Source organism: Grampus griseus (assembly GCF_964374135.1).
Source record: "Grampus griseus genome assembly, chromosome: 21".
Taxonomy (NCBI): Eukaryota; Metazoa; Chordata; class Mammalia; order Artiodactyla; family Delphinidae; genus Grampus; species Grampus griseus.
This window is the reverse complement of record NC_139015.1, coordinates 30,803,670-30,821,153: the sequence shown is the minus strand read 5'-3', so window position 1 is coordinate 30,821,153 and position 17,484 is coordinate 30,803,670. Positions and strand designations below refer to the sequence as shown.

General features: G+C 38.8%; 1 protein-coding gene across 1 annotated transcript; it reads right to left on the bottom strand.

Annotated features, from left to right (window-relative positions):
* Nucleotides 1-4,083: 4,083 nt before the first annotated feature.
* Nucleotides 4,084-16,679, bottom strand: IDO1 (indoleamine 2,3-dioxygenase 1). Its single transcript, XM_082680430.1, has 10 exons — nucleotides 16,571-16,679; nucleotides 12,418-12,513; nucleotides 12,187-12,306; nucleotides 11,596-11,714; nucleotides 10,925-10,939; nucleotides 8,727-8,826; nucleotides 8,046-8,172; nucleotides 6,922-6,973; nucleotides 6,322-6,470; nucleotides 4,084-5,154 (listed from the first exon to the last, which is right to left on the bottom strand). Exons 1-10 carry the CDS (start codon nucleotides 16,667-16,669, stop codon nucleotides 4,790-4,792), a joined length of 1,242 nt encoding a protein of 413 aa, XP_082536556.1. The 5' UTR covers nucleotides 16,670-16,679; the 3' UTR covers nucleotides 4,084-4,789.
* Between the last annotated feature and the right edge of the window lie 805 nt (nucleotides 16,680-17,484).

Sequence of the window (17,484 nt, the reverse complement as noted above, 5' to 3'; positions counted from 1 at the left end):
TATTGATTGATTTTTGACTGTGTTGGGTCTTTGTTGCGCGCGGGCTTTTCTCTAGTTGTGGCGGAGCGGGGCCTGCTCTTCGTTGCGGTGTGCGGGCTTCTCATTGCGGTGGCTTCTCTTGCTGCGGAACACGGGCTCTAGGAGCACAGGCTTCAGTAGTTGTGGCACGCGGGCTCAGTAGTTGTGGTGCATGGGCTTAGTTGCTCCGTAGGATGTGGGATCTCCCCGGACCAGGGCTCAAACCCGTGTCCCCTGCATTGGCAGGCAGATTCTTAACCACTGCGCCACCAGGGAAGCCCCTCTAATCTTTTCTATTAGATTGTAAGTTCCTTGACGAACCCATATTTAACACAACTTTGTATTTTCCTTTATCAGCAAGTTCAGTGTCTGAAGTTCAATAAATGTTGGTTAAATGAATGATGTCTCTCAACGTCTCATTTTTAGATTTGGTGTCTTGATGCCAGGCAGAAGTTTGTGCTGTTCTCTGTTACACCATTGTAACCCTAGTCCCAGAGACATATTCTGAAGTAGGGAACACAGTGGCCTCATGAAGCTTTGCTTGGCATCTTTCTTATTTACCAAGAGGAAGTTGGTTAAACATAATTGTGCCCAAGAACTCCCTCTCCTAATAGTAAGGTTGGTCATTTCAGAGTCCTGGGTTCTATAATCAGCTTTCCCATGAATTATTGTAGTTTCAGTACACAACGAAGGTTCCCCATCTCTTAAACAGGGCATTAAGGCCTTTTGGAAATGTACCAAGAAATGTTCAAAAAAGAAAGAAAAACATTCACAATGGAAAATTTTCTGTGTGTGATTTCAGATATACTCAGTTTTAGTTTCAAATTGATAAAGTCCCAAATCTGAATTGTCAAAAGCAATCAGCCCAGACAGCACTGGTACACTGAGGTTAATCTGGTACAGCTCATTAATTACACCTTTGTTCATAAATTCAATGGGAATTTCTAGTCCTTTCTAATTGTTCAAGCATCTGGCATTTTGCTTTTTTTTTTTAAACTCTCTTCTCTTTTTGACCTTTCCTATGACACGTATTCCTTCTGGTTGCACTATACTTAAAACTAATGAGATAGAACTGATACTTAACACTCACTGATTTTTTTCCTCTGTGCCAAGTCCTATGGTAAGCATCTCCCATGGAGCACCTTACTTAATGTTCACAACAGCCCTGTGAGTTAGGTGCTATTATTATCCCCATCATTCAACTGAGGAAACCGCAGCTTGGGAAAGTTAAGTAAGAGCCCAAGGTCATACTTTTTGTAAGTGGTAGAGTCAGGGCTGGAGCCATTTGACTTGAAAGTCATCACTTTTAACCACTAGAGGCACGGCTTCCCTTCTCTGGTTTTTCTCTCTCATTGTTCTGGTTACAGTTTACCATTGGTGCCCTCCCTAGTTCAGGTCCTGACTTCCCTCTCGCTGGGTGATTGCCTCTGTTCAAAGACTTTAGCCATCATCTCTAGGCTAAGGACTCCCAACATTTTGTTTGTAGTTGGGTCTCTCCTACCATCTACTAGACATCTTTACTCAACTGCTCTGTAGACACTTCATAAGAAATACCTTAACACATCAGTCATAGACTAGACACCTTCCATTAAGACCAGGGCAAATGCTTACAAAACCTCCAGCAACTAGTTCAAGCTCTTGAACAGAGAGCCCACTGCCAAGCAACAAATCCAAGGCTTACTTATTACTTATTCTCTGATAATAAGAACCAAGCTCATCTCCCCCATCGATGCCATGTCTTGGTGAATGGAATCTTTCGGAACTGGCAATATAATTTGTGGGGCGCAGAGAAGAATAAAAATGTAAGGACCCTTGTTCAAACTTATTCAGAATTTCAAGACAGTGACAGTAGAGTATGAAGCCAAGTGTGGGCCCTCCTGCATGCAAGACCCTACCTGACAGCATGGGCTGGTCCTAGTAACTCTGTTGACGTAGCTGATCGTTAGAGACCTAAAAGTCATCCCTTATCACATCCAACAGAACACCAGTCCTGCCACTCTTACTGCCATGATAGTTCTTATGTTTCCATGATCTCCAATGCCACTGCCATTGTTTTCAATTCCTCACCATTTACTGTTGGAAGAGTATATATTCCAATCCTTAACTGATCTCTTTGCCTCAAATCTAAGCCCATGATACTTTCCCATCGTTGCAGGCTTGGATTCCTTTTACAGCCTCCAAACTCATCCCCCTGCCTTCATTATCACCCCCCTTTATCCCACCCCTACTATTTTCCCCCAATCCTACCAGTCATTTAAATGCATATGTCTTTACAATGGGCAATGCTTCATTTAAATATGATTCAAATAGACGAATATAATAAAGTCATTTCTCTGCTTAAAAACATTCCCTCTGTTTTCAGGATAAATTGAAACTCCTTTATCGCATGGCCCTTTTTATTCTTTAATGCTTCAGCCGTATTGAGCTCTGTGTCTTCCTCAATAGACCTTGTTGAGCTGCTAGCCTTTGAACACCCTTCTTCCTCTTCCTGGAATTTTCTAGCCTTTGGTTTGCATATTGTACAGTAATCACCCTTTAAAACTCATCTCATGTATTGCCTCAACTAGGAAAATCTATTCTTACCATGTACTTTTTTCAGTACCCTCCCCTTCCCTGCTTTGTCCATGGAAAGCCCCACCCCCTCTGCTGCCCTCTAGTCTGGGTTGGGGACTCTATACTGCTAAACTGTCTGCTTATGTTTATATAGCCCTTATTTCATTGTGTTGAAACAATCCATTTGTCCATTTCTCCACTAGTGGGCTCCTTGAAGGTAGGGTTGGTGCCCTTAATCTTTTCTACTATCTAGCTCAGGAGGTAGCATCCTAGGTTTGCTTATTAAATGGTTATTGAACAAATGAGTCATTAGAGCAGAGATTCTGGTGCTTACAGGGTTAGGTCTAACCCGGTTAATGAAACAATACTTGAGTCAACGCAGTATTCATCTGCATATGATCCTTGAACAACATGGGTTTGGACTGCATGGGTCCACTTACATGTGGATTCTTTTCCATATTGAATACTGCAGTGCTACAGTGTTCCACAGTTAGGGTTAGGATTAGGGTTAGGGTTAGGGTTGAATCCCAGGATGCGAATTTCAGATACTGAGGAACCACATGTACAGAGGCCTGATCAAAAGTTATATGCGGATTTTTCACTGTGGGGAAGGTTTGTGTCCCTAACCCCCAAGTTGTTCAAGGGTCAAATGTATTTCTTCTCTTAACGGATGATATTTTAAGTACACTGCTAAGTGCTGTAATGTAAAAATGAGAAAGCCATGGATCTTTTCTACAGGGAACTGACAAATTAGCAGGTGAAATAAGACACACATACACAGCCATGATCACTACATAAGAGAAAAGCGACATGCACTAAAAGACAATAAAAAATCTGTGGGGACAGAGACAGAGTTGAGAGAGAATTCCCTACGTTCAGGTGGTTTGGGTAATGGCCTAAATTAGTGTGTCTCTAATAGATATGGGTGGGAAGTGGTTGTTTTGGCATGATCATTGGAGATCTTCCCAGGGTCCATGAGGCTTTGACTATCCTTGGAGAATTAGGCAGCCTGTTATGTGTACTCTTCAAACGACACTCTCTCCAAAGGACAAGTTTTCCTGGTGTTGCCCTTTACTCATTCACCGCGCCTCCACCACGTTAGAAAACCACCAGCAAAAAATAAGAAACATAATTCCTGTTCTGACTTACCGACAGTGTTACAGACAGGGAAAAAAATGCCATTGAGGGAAAACGCGTTGTAAACTTTTAAAAATTATAGATACATAAAATAATTGTTACATCAAAATCATTGTCTTTATGATCTGGAAGAAATAGAAGAGCTATTCTACTTCTGAACGCATGTTGTTTAAAATTTCCATAGATTAACGTAGCCTATCAGTTGATTTTTTTTGTGGATGAATTTGCAGGTCACATACAGGATTGAATCATAGCTGGAAAGCATCTTAATCTATTTATCTCTGATTATTTTTAGATGTGTGAAAACAGACGAGAGAGGTAAGTGAATTATTGAAGGCCACAGAGCAGTTTTCTTTTTAACAGACTTTATTTTTTTAGATCAGTTTTAGCCCATAGCCAAATTGAACAGAAAATACAGAGTCCCCATGTATCTTCTACCCAACACACGCACAGCTCTGCACACCAGAATGGTACCCTTGTTACAACTGATAAACCTACATTGACACATTATGAGCATCCAAAGTTTACAATTTACATTAAGGTTCGCTGCTGGTGGTGTACATTCTGTGGGTTTTGGGAAATGTATGGCATGTGTCCACCATTATACTATCATACAGAATAGTTTCACTGCCCTAAACGTCCTCTGTGCTTCTCCTGTTCATCACTCCCTCTGCCCTAACCCCTGGCAATCACTGATCCTTTTACTGCCTCCATGGTTTTATCTTTTTCCAGAATGTCACGTAGTTGGAATCACACAGTCTGTAGCCTTTTCAGAGTGACACCTTTCACTTAATAACATGCATGTCATGTTTCTGCAGGTCTTTTCCTGGCTTGATCACTCATTTCTTTTTAGCCCTGAATAATATTCTACTGTAAGGATGGGTACCTTGGTTTATTTCATGCTTCCAAGTTTTGGCAATTATGAATCAAGCTGCTATAAACACCCATGTGGAGGGTTTTTTTTTTTTTTATGGACATTAGTTTTATTTTCCTCTCCTCAAGTTATGAATGTTAATGCTATTTCTGATATAATGGGAAGTGACATTACCACGTGTGGTAGCAATATAAGCACTTTCTTGGATTAATCTTCCTTCAACAGGGAATCCACAGTTGTATTTCTTACAGTCTTTAGAAACCCCATGAAATCGGTGCCTCCAGTTCCTTTATTTTTTGGTTCTGAAGGCTCTTCCGAGGTTGGTTTTCTCTTGGATGGCTGGCTTGCAGGAATCACAATGTACTTAGCTACTACTTGCAAGTGGTAGTTTCTCAGAGAGACCATGGCTTGCACACATTCATTATAAATTTCCTGCAGGGTAGCATCACCTTTTGAAAGGACAAACTTACGGACCGAGGGGCCTGACTCTAACGATCGAAGAAAGTTCTGGTGAGCTGATGGCATATATGTTCTCATTTCCTGGAGGAATTTAGCAGCAGAGTCTGAAGGAACTAAAGACAAAAATGGATTAGTAAGGAGGCCAAAGCATTCTCCGATCCAGGGAAGAAGGGCAGAGTGAGGTCGGAGCGGGCGGCCATGAATTTACAACCATCTTGTTAGCATCCTACTAGTCTCGCTACTAGTAAAGGTAATTATTGTAAAATATACTTAATTCTGAAAACCACATGAACTAAACTCTTAATATTTTTGTTTTGCTTCCTTTCTCACCTTCCTACTGGATTTGATCCTTCTAAGAAGGACAGAGTATATGTACTATACCTGACAGATCATGTTGCTGAATCCAAGAGAATATAAAGGATCTTTTTTTTTTTTTTTCAGTACGCGGGCCTCTCACTGTTGTGGCCTCTCCCGTTGCGGAGCACAGGCTCCGGACGCACAGGCTCAGCAGCCATGGCTCACGGACCCAGCCGCTCCGCGGCATGTGGGATCTTCCCGGACCGGGGCACGAACCTGTGTCCCCTGCATCGGCAGGCGGACTCTTAACCACTGAGCCACCAGGGAAGCCCAAGGGATCATTTTTAAATAAGTGAATGAGCTCAGGAAAAAGCGTATTATCGTGCAGCCCAAAGCTTTCCCCTTTGACTATTCAATAGAAGTTTAGGAAGACAAAGAAAAGTAGAAAGAAGTTCTTCCTGGAGCTTCTTCCTCTGCCCCCTTAATCCTCTAGAAGGAATGTAATGAGTGTGGCTCATCTTTAAACTCTGGTGCAGGCATTGCCCCGGGACCCCCAAGGCAGTAGGACGGTGGAACTAGACAGTGCCGAGCCCCTCCACTCCCCAGTTTCAACTCATGGTCTTATCTCATCTGCAGGAGACTTTCTTTTTCTGAATCTGGTCTTACATTTTCAGAACATGTGATATTGGTTTCACCACAGTCAATCAGACCTCATAGACATGTTCAAAGGTCAAGATCAAGACAGTGTTGAACTTGGTCTAAGTTCTGGCTTCACTGCTTTCTAGCTCGTTAACAGGGAGCCTGGCTATTATCCTCTTTAAGTTTCTGCTTCTTCATCTGTGAAGTGGGATGATTGCAATAAAGTCCCTACTATTCTCCTAAAAGCATCAGATAAGCTCAGATAAGGTGCTGATGGGAAAGTACTTTTTAGATACTATTCTAGTAGCATAAGAGATGATGATTATTTGTCATTTGCCACTCACCTCCACCAACAGTATGCTGAATGCCCAGCAGAATATCGAAGCACTGGAAGATGCTGCTTTGGGCTGCACTGCCTCCGGCAAACTTCTTTGGGGTGTCCCAGACACCTTCATACAGCAGACCCTCTGACAGCAAAGGGTTGCCTTTCCACCTAAACCAGGAAGGAAAGAATAATTGTTATTTTATGAATTGCCAAATTTTCATATGTCAAATCTTGCAATAGAGGATGAATGCAAGGTGAAATGAGATAGATTTCATTATACTTCTTCCACATTCTCCCTTCTACTCATGTTCATGCATGAGAATAATAAATAATACGGTTCTGAGCAAATCTGACATAAGTATTCTATGCATGAAACCTTACGTTTGCACTACCAAAGATTATTCCACTCTCTTTAAAATGACTAGCTTTCCTGTCCATACTCCAGCGTATGCCTGACCAAGTAATAACACAGAGAACAGTCTGTTGTTTCTTACAATGTATATTTTAGGATATAAATGGATTCTTAAACTGGATTGATAGTAGGGACCATCAGTGGAAACGTCGTCTTCTTTACGTTCATTGTCTAAGAGAAAAGAGATTCAAGCATAAGGCTACGTACCCAGACAAGTATATGCGAAGAACATTGAAAAATAGATTTGGGTCCACATAATCTGAAAAAAAGATGAGATATGTTTAATTAAGTAGCATCAGATAGATTGGGAAAAATCAAGGTGTTATAAACAAGTGATCATGGATTTCAGCATAGGATATGAGAAAGGCGTTAGGTCGGCCTGTGCAGAGACATTCCCTGAGGACAAGCTCTCCCTCACTTGGCCCATTCTCATCACCTGTGTCCACTGAACGGGGTCTACCTTGGGGCTAACACACAGCTTGTAACAAAGAGCCTGGGCCCGCCACCACTCATCCTCAGGAGACCTATTAAGCTGTCAATATTTACTTAAGGCTACTTGATGTGTTTACTGATACAACAGATAAAATACAACAGATAAATGTATCTGATACAACAGATAAATTCCTTACATAAAGAAAGCAACAAGCTGAAACAAAAAGAAAACTGAAAACAAAACCTCCAGGAGCCCTGTGGACAACGGGTGTCCCTCCCCAAAGGTTGCTAATGTCTTTGGTTTGAAGGTCTATCTTCTTGCCAAAGCCCAGTGATACACAGTCACCTGTTTGTTAGGAGCATCCCAGTAGGGCACATTTCCTTTCGCAAATCCTTGTTTCTATACTCTTTTGGTTATTGCTGGGTTTTAGCTGTTAATTTGCAATAACTTTTGAACTCAATGGCTTTTCTATTTTTCTTTTCTTTTTTTTCCTTTTTTAGTTAGCTTGTGAAAAAGCAGAATTCGCAGACGGTTCCTATCAAGCAAAAGCTAAGTTTTTCGGAACTTAAAACATCCTGTACTTTTGGTAAGTTTCTCCACAGTTTTTAGTGAGAGACAAGGATGTTCTTCAGAGGTAAATAGCCCTAGCTTGGAATTCTGGCTTCACTATTTACTACTTATGTAATCTTGAGTCATTTATCTTATCCCTCCAAATTTAGATTCCCTTATATGTAAAATGGACATAATAAAACCTGCCATATGGAAAGTATAATGATTTAGTGAGATAAAATAAAGCGCAAACACACCCACTATGTGAGAGTTGGTTTTGCTTCTGTTTTCTCTACATCTTAGATAACTAGAAACATTTGACTGTGGCCTGGCATGTTGTAAGGCATACAATACTTGCCATGAATTTGGTGAAATATTTCAAGGGCTTTGTGCAGACAAGAAGCTATATCAAGCAATGCCTTTCGCAAAGTGTCTGGGTCTTCACGTTGTATTGCATTAAATATAATGGGGATCACCTTTAAAAAAAAAGAAAAAGAAAACAAACACTTAAGATTTCCTAACACTAAATATTGGCATAGAATAGAATTCTCCTAAATCTTAATCCCCCAATTAAATTTCATATTTCCATTTCTTTCTTGGGCTGAGTACCGTCTGATTGTTTGACTAATTTCCATATATTTAATTAAGCTTGGATTTGTCCTTATTCACTTATCACTTAGAGATAAGTTTATATAATTCTATATATTTCTATTTCTGAGGGATGAAACCATTAGATTTATGTCACTGTGTGATAGAGTTCCAACGCCAAGTTTCATTGAGAATACTTCTCTCTTACTGGGGTTTCAAATTTTATTCTAAATATACGGCTTCTACATTTTATCTTTTAGGTAATACACAAAACCAAATAAAATATTTATTTCTTCCAGATGATCCCTTGTCTCCAATTCAGTCACCAAATGCTCTATTCAGTCAGGATAAAGTTATTTCATGCACAATATAGTTCAGCTACTAAGGGATTGCTCTGCTTATGTGAATCAAGATATACATTTTCCAGGATAGACGGACATACTTTGATTGCAGAAGCAGCTGCTGTTTCCACCACCAGAGAGACCAGGAAGAACCCTTTACCACAGTCCCCGCCAGGAAACGAGAATAGGATGTCCATGTTCCTAAGAAAAGTAATCCAGGAAGTCAAGAATTTAGAAAAATATAAAACAAAAACACTAAAAACAAAAGAATTTAACAAAAATATTGATATATTTGTTGAATATTTATTAGTTTTCAAGTCTTTTTATTTATCCTACATTTTCAAAATAATCTTGTGAGATAAGTATGGCAGGTTTTACTATATCCATTATGTAGTTAGGAGTAGTAGTGTTAGGTCTATTGTCTAAGGTCATATAATTAACAGTAGATTAAGCTGAGACTTGAAATTCCTTTCTAGAACTTGAAACTAAAAACTTTAAGACTAGTTCTTTCTCTATTATCCCATCAATTTTTCACATACACATGTATTACTGTATATATACACACACACACACACACACACACACATATATATATATATATATATATATAAGCTCAATGTTTATAGAGATATCTGTGAGGTATGGTTTTTAAAAGTAGAATTTTGGCTTAAATAAGTGTATTCATATCCATATTTTTATCTGTGAGCCTGATTCAATTTCTCAGTGATTTATCTGCCTAACAAAGGAATTGACTGGGAAATTCAAATAACTGATTACCCCCTATTTTCTTTTTCACTGAAGTTTTGCATTGATGCAAACGTGGTCTCAGTATCTGTATATATCTGAGTTTCATGGCAGTTAAATTTATGGTCTCAACCCAGACCACTTGCTGTGTGACCTTGAATAAGATTATTTCATCAGTTTCAGCCTCAGCGTTCTCATCTGTCAAATGGGACTGGTGATATCATTCTCCCATTTGAAAACCTTCCGTAACTTCCCATTTAAGATACTGTTTAAACCCCATATCAGAGCCAAAAGTCCTACATAATATTTTTAAGTTTATTTTTTCATCCGTTTCCTGTACTGTTACTTTCGTCATTCATTATTTATCAGCGACACTAGCCTTCCTTCGGTTCTGAAATGCACCAAGATTTTTGTTACTTCAAAGCCCTCACTCTTGCTGTTTTCTCCACTGTGAACATGCTCAGGCTTTCCTTCTTCTAACTGATGCCTAGTCACTCTTCAGGACTCAGCTTCAATAACTTGTTGTAAGGATTCTTCCCTCATGCCTTTTGTTTGGTTAGAACTCTTAGCACTTTACTTTCTTAATCCTTCTCTTAATCATATAGTAATTTACATAATTTTCATATATCTTCTTTCCTCCACATTAGCCCAGGTTCATCAGGGCAGGCTTATTCCAATGATAATGACTTTTGTTTCCTCAGCTCTTAGCCTCTATTTAGTACACAGGCCAAAAATAGTAAGAATTGGGTCAAAAGGAATAGATTTATATTTCTGGCCTCTGAAGTCATTGAGTCATAGATGCGTAGGTGTGTGTGCATTTTGTATATATGCATATTAATTAAATTTACTGACAGATCTTCCTCAACTTATGATGGTGTTACAGCTCAATAAACCCATCTTAAGGTGAAAATCTTTTCAGTTGAAAATTCATTTAGTACACCTAACCTACCAAACATCATAGCTTAGCCTAGCCCACCTTAAACGTGCTCAGCACACTTACATTAGCCTACAGTTGGGCAAAGTCATCTAACACAAAGCCTATTTTATAATAAATTGTGGAATATCTCACTTAATTTACTGAATAATGAAAGCGAAAAACAGAATGGTTGTCTGGGTGCAGAATGGTTGTAACTGTATCAGTTGCTTATCCTGTGATTGCGGGGCTGCTGGGGAGCCGTGACCATTGCCCAGCATCACAAGAGACTATGTACTGCGTATCTATCTCAGGAAAAGATCAAAAAAGTACGGTTTCTAGTGAATGTGTACTGCTTTTCACCATATTAAAGTCAAAAAAATCTTAAGTCAAACCATCCTTAAGTGGGGTATCATCTGCATATGCAAGTATATATATTAATAGCTATAATATCAAACAGATACAGTCTCATCACAGTCATAGATATTATTAAGGACCAGAACTACTTGCTCTTTCAACAATCATTTGAATTACTTTTTGCCTAAAATCAATTGGTGTTTCAAAAGAACACATTTGGAGGGTATTGATACACCTATGTTTACTTTGAATAACAAATAATTCTTAAAAAGATCGAATACTCACTCATAAGTCATGGGCCTTAGGAAGACAGCCATGAAGCAGCGGATCAATTGGAAGAGAGAAAGGAAACCAGTGTAAACATTAAATGCTTTTGAGTTATTGTTATTCCATTTAATACTACTGATCTAGCAAAGGTAAAAACGATAGATAAAAACTAGAAAAAATATGTTTTCTGATATTTATCAAGTAGGCATCACAAACGCCTAACTTAGGACTTTTATAAGTGAAATAAAAAATTAAATATGCAAGGAGCACACGTGGAGAGTCAAAACTAGTTGTTACTCATAAGAAAGCTTTCTAGATCAAATAATTTCATTTTGTGGTATTCCCACATCTAGAATACTCCTCTGTAGATACACACTGAGAGCCTCTGACCCTTCACTGCAGCAGGCTCCATCACTCAGTGCTTAGGAAGTGCCTAGTTTCAAGCAGGCTGCTTTGAAAGCCCAGACCTTGCCATCTATCCAGCCAGTCAAATTAATCAAACTGAACACTTAAGATGTGTGCACTTCACTGTATGCTAACTAGACACCTCTCTCTCACATGCATATGCATTTTACACCCCAACAGCAGAAAAGAAAGCCCCGCTGCCAAAGATTAAACGAATGACTAGCTCCCCTTGATTCAAATGGTGTGCACTCCTTTCATTCCTGTTATAATCGCTGTTTACGTACCCACTGGGATCCTTTTTCTTCCAGTTTGCCAAGACACAATCTGCATAGACCAGAATAGGGGGCAGTCCTAGCTTCTCAGATACCTTGCAGTAAGGAACAGCAATATTGCTCGGCAAGACCTAATGAAAACACGATAGTTAGCGTTCACATTTGAAATGTCTCACCCTTTCTTCTGCTTTCTGGGTGTCAAAACATTAACTGTTATACCTAAGGGCACTGCGGAACCAAACAAAGGTCATTTTCTCTTCCTCATTTCGTAACTTAATCCCAGTGCTTGTTAAACCCTTACGTTTTAGATTTGTGACGATGCAGACATAATCTGGGCATGGAGAGAACAAAACAGTAGAGGGCGAAAGGAAATAAAAGCTGTATCTTGATTTTCTAATGGCCAGTGAACCATTTGCAGCCATTCGCTCATGCATCCATCCATCTCACAAATATTCGTTAGGCAACTCCTCTGTGCAAGGTACTCATTCTGTTTCCCAAGCTTCACAAAATGCAGTTACAATACTTTTAGAATGTTTTACATTAACTGTAAACTGGATATAAATCTGTCATGTTAGCATAAGAAATATGAGAAAATCTCCAAACCTTCCGGACGTCTCCATCACCTTCACCCCACACGTACGCCATGGTGATATACCCCAGAACCAGATGTGCAAGGCGCTGCAACTTGTGTCCTTGGAGGCCGTCAATGCTGAAGGTTGTTAACTGAGAATAAACAGAGAGGTTGACCCAACCCAAAATGCATGTTGTGATAGCTGCAAAGCCAAGTTAACACTTTGAAGACGCTAAAACAGAAAACGTCATATTTTTTCAAACCTTCTCAACTTCTGCACGTAGTTGGCCATTCTTAATCAGTTCAGGCAGATTTTTAGCAATGGAAATCCAGGCATCATAAGGGTGAGGTAGCTCCTCCTTGAAAAGAAGAAACAGGACTTTGAGTTACTAGTGGAAGGTATCTTAAAATAGTTTTGCCTCCGCGGATGGTCCGTCTTGCCTCTTTTCGCAGTGCTGTGCAATGCTGACACTCTCTTACCTGTCGAGTGACACCAGCCCATGCATTGTCATCTGCACACTCAGGGCTCAGGACCTTCTCTGTGCCCTTCTTCTTCCTCTCATCTACTTCTTTTTCAGAGGTCACTTCAAAAGTTTCACTGAAATCTTCCTGACTATTCCATTCTATTCTTATACCTCCAGTGAGGAATCCTGTGGATTCTACCTTTTCACATTAAGTAATTTATTGCTATCTGCTATTATTTTTTTCTCTTCTCAGCTAGATTTTAAGGTTTTTTAATGGAAGAGAAATGAGATTTATTAAATGTCAGTAGGAGACTAGGCAGTTTTACTCAGTAATTTCTCATTTAGTTATAATAATGGCCCCAAAAGTTGATTGTTATCTCCATGTCATAAATAAGAAAAGCAAGTGTTGGGCAGTTTTTGTAACTTGTTTTGTACATACAGTTCATTGTGATTCAAACATGAGGGTTTCCAGCTTTTAAAAAATCTTGCCCTTTTTACGTCTCACTACCTGATGGCAAGGATTTTATCATGCTTTTTATCCTATTTTTCTTAGCACAGTACTGGACATGTACGAGGTGCTGTATATATACATGTTGATTGCTTCCTTTGGTACTACAGGCTAATTTTTTGCCCAGCAAGTAAAAGTGAAATCCAAATAAAAGAGTGTTAAAAACAAGACAACAGGCCCCAAATGGAGTAACTTAAGTCCCATGTCACCAAATCAAGACAATACTTATTATTACAGTTTCTGCCTCTCCCAAAATGGAATCTTAAACCAGTCAATTCAGGATTACCTGGCCAACAAGTAGTGCGGTCATCTGCTCACAGACTGCTGCCATTCCCTAAAGGAACATGACCTTGACACCCTAATCCACTTTTTGCTGGTGTAACTTCCGTGTTCCTGCTCTCTTCTGCCTAGAGAAGTCTTTCATTTTTGTGCAGCTCCTGAGACCTCCTTTCTTTCTGCTAGTTGGGATGCTGCCTGATTCATGATTCCCTGAAGGAAGCCAATGACATCTTTAAAATTTACTCAGTTGGGTTTTGTTTTTTAACACGTGTCTCCCTGGATCTTATATTTATAATCACATCTCAAGGGAAAACATAAAAACCAAAGGCCTAGGCCACACCCTGGAATGAGATTCACATCCCTGAACAACTCCCCTAGGCCTTCTTCATTAAGCTGCTTCCAGACATGCTCTTAGCAGCACCAATACTATGGGGATGGAGGACACATCAAGGTGAAACCAAGGTGAGTGAGGCTTTAAGCTTCAAACCAAGTTAATACTATAAAGAAGCTATAAAACACAAAGACAAATGTAACATAAACTTCAAACATGTTCAGGGGCTGCAGATAATCGGCCAGACTTAATCTGTCAGGGCAGATTTTTAGGAATGAAAGATCCAGGCAGTATATTCACTAGATAGTCACCTTTCTTGTTTGCTCTGAGTTTTTCTCCCTAACCACACAAATACTGTGCTCTGGTGTTTTTAGTAATACAGATACATTTTCTTTGTTGTGTATTTCACTGTGTAGCATGCCCGACTTTTTGATTATTGCTATTTCCCCAAAATAACAGAGATACGTTATTATGTGTCAAGATTAGTGTCTTATTGGACAGAACTTTCAACACATGTAAAATTCAATCAGTAATATCCTTCTGGTTCAGAGGATGCCTAAATGATAGAATATAAATTAATAAAGAGTGACACAGAGGGCCATTCAACTCCTGCTAGATTAGAGAATGTATTTTGCATCTACATGGAATCAGAAGACATATTATTTTCCTTCAGAATAGGAAGCTGATAGATTATAAGAGATGAAATAGACATTTTTGAACACATAATTTCCAGGAAAGATCTTCAGTGAGGAAATAAAAGTAACCTCTTTTTTTTTTCCATCCTGTTTTAGGATATTGAATCTAACTTCCTAAGCATCTCAAGTAGTAACATTACTTTTTAAGTAGCTCAGGAAGAGTTTTGTTTTGCTTTAGTTTTCGGGTTTTGCTTTAACCCTTGGAATCTGTTTTAGAGGTCTACATAATTACTGTGATTTTTTTATTTTCCAAAAGAACCAACTTTTTAGGGAAAAAAAAGAATAAATTTGATATGAGGCTTTGCAGTTTCTGAAAAAGTGTTTTTTGGTACCATTGATAAATACATCCTTGAAACATCCAATCCTGGCACTATGGCACTTGTGTGCTTGTATGAAGGGGAAGTAAGTCTGAATATTATGGATTTGCAAATATAAAGTAAACCAGTGCTTTTAGTAAAAAAATTAAAACATACTTCATTTTCTTCAATTAACTTAATTATGCGAAGAGGAAGACTAGACTGGGGAAAAAAAATTGTTTGAGATTTGCCTGAATTACCCAAGGTAGTTACAGGATGTGATTTCTAAGTACAGTTAGATTGGAATCTCTGAGTAAATTATATATACGCTGCCTTTAAAGGTTCCCTTTAGAGTGTGCACTCATCCATTTGAGCCACAAACAAATAGAGACATCCTGGTATACAGCATTGTCACAACATGTAACTGGTTCCTAGAAATCCTCTCCTGGAATCTCATGTACCTTGTTAAACCCAAGAGTAGGGAAAAAACCCAACAAAAAATGCCTTGTGATCTCTCCTTCTCTTGAGTGAGGCTGTGTAGCATAATTGATAACAGTTTTAAGATCACAGACTCTGCTGTAAAGAGAGAAGTAAGTCAGAAAGAGAAAAACAAATACCGTATGCTAACACATATATGGAATCTAAAAAAAAAAAAAAAAGGTTCTGAAGAACATAGGGGCAGGACAGGAATAAAGATGCAGACATAGAGGATGGGCTTGAGAACACGGGGAAGGGTAAGCTGGGACGAAGTGAGAGAGTGGCATGGATATATATACACTACCAAATGTAAACTAGATAGCTAGTGGGAAGCAGCTGCATAGCACAGGGAGATCACCTGTGACCACCTGGAGCGGTGGGATAGGGACGCTGGGAGGGAGACGCAAGAGGGAGGAGATATGGGGATATATGTATATGTATAGCTGATTCACTTTGTTATACAGCAGCAACTAACACACCATTGTAAAGCAATTATACTCCAATAAAGATGTTAAAAAAAGAAAAAAAAGATCACAGACTCTGGAACCAGACTGATTAGGCTCACATCCTATGTCTGCTACCACTAGCTGTGTGAGTTCGGATAATTACTTAAATTCTGCATTCTACATTTCTCATCAGGAAAACAAGATTAATAACATACATACCTTTCAGGATGATTGTAAAGATGGAGTAAGTTAACATTTGTAAATTTGCTAAAAAAATGCGATGTTAAGTGTTTGATGATTACAATATTAATGATAAGATGCCTTTCATGACACTCTTAGGAAGATAACTTAGGAGAATGTAGTTTTAAGGCACACATTCACTCTAATGCCTTGCCCTTTGTAGGCAAAACTTGTGGAAATAAAAAGGTAGCTCTAATTCTTTCTAACCCTGAATCTTAGGCTCAGTAAACACCGAGCAATATTAATACAACACAAAGTTGCTTGGTGGCCCACCTCAAAAACATTATCAAAGCAGGAACACATATTTTATACAATCTAAGGTATATCAGCTGAGAAAGGGGGTTCTTTGACTCATGGGTCATTTATTACTTTTTTTTTTTTTCAAAATACCCTCTGAAATGCAATTGCCTTAAACCAAAATACTTCTGTAGTCTCCTTAACTCATCACACTCTGTGCCTGTGTAAGATAAGTAAGAAGTGCTTCTAAGGCTAAGTTTCTAGGTAGAAAATTTTAAGAAAGTTGAGACCCCTTTTTTCAAACTCTGCCTCCAATTTTGGTAATGCTTTATCCACTTGTTCAATAGAAATTACTGAACCACATTTGTTCTATAGAAGTTAACTTGTCCAGGTAAATCATGATAAGAAAATATTCTTGCCCAGATTTCAGTGCCCTTTCTTACCAATGGATTGGGCAGAGCAAAGCCCACATCTTCATCTATGTGGTATTCTTCAAAGATCTTCCAAGAAGTTTCCACAGGAGATGACTTGCCAGGTGCCATTCTTACAGCCTGCTCCTCTGGTACTTCTCAGTCTCTTGAGTAGTTTCAGATCATCTATTTATTAGAGAGGCTGTCATAGCCAATGACCACAACTCACCTCACAGGCAGCAAGAAATTACTTCCACTTTTAGAATAGTTTCATTTTCTACTTTCTTTACATGTAATCTGATGAAAAATAAAACTAAAAAAGTCTCACTATTCATCATACGAAGAAACTGAAAGTTTATATTCTGGCAAACATTTATTACTAGGAACATCTACTGCCTTAAGGAAATCAGAAAGGGCCTGAAACAACAAAAACCATAAAAATAGGTGACCAGAAAGAACATTTTTATTTTATGGGAACTTTTGAATCTTTGAATTAAAATAATGAATTTAATCATGGCTAACGTCCTAAACCATCATTTAGTTATTAGTTACTGGCCTTCTTTAAACCCCCAGGGTTCTTTGAACATATTAGTGTCTTGTTTCAGTAGCCATGAAAGAAAATCTCTGGTACCCAGAGTCAGTGCCTCTGAAATAGAAAAAAAAAAAAAAAAAAAGAAAGAAATAGCAAGCACATGAAGAATTTAGAAACATAGCATCTCTTCACCCCCTAGCTCCATTTTTCTTACCCAGTCTTTTATGTGCATTCAAAATGATACTGTTCTTTCTTCTTCATATTCCTAATGAGTCATTTTTAAGGAAGATTTTCCTGCATCTCTACTTTATCTGATCTCTAAGGGACTGATAAAGAAACAGTCCACATTTGGAGACTCTGGAATATGTTCATAGTTGAAAGAAAGGATAAAACACCTTGAAAAAGGTTCTTTCAA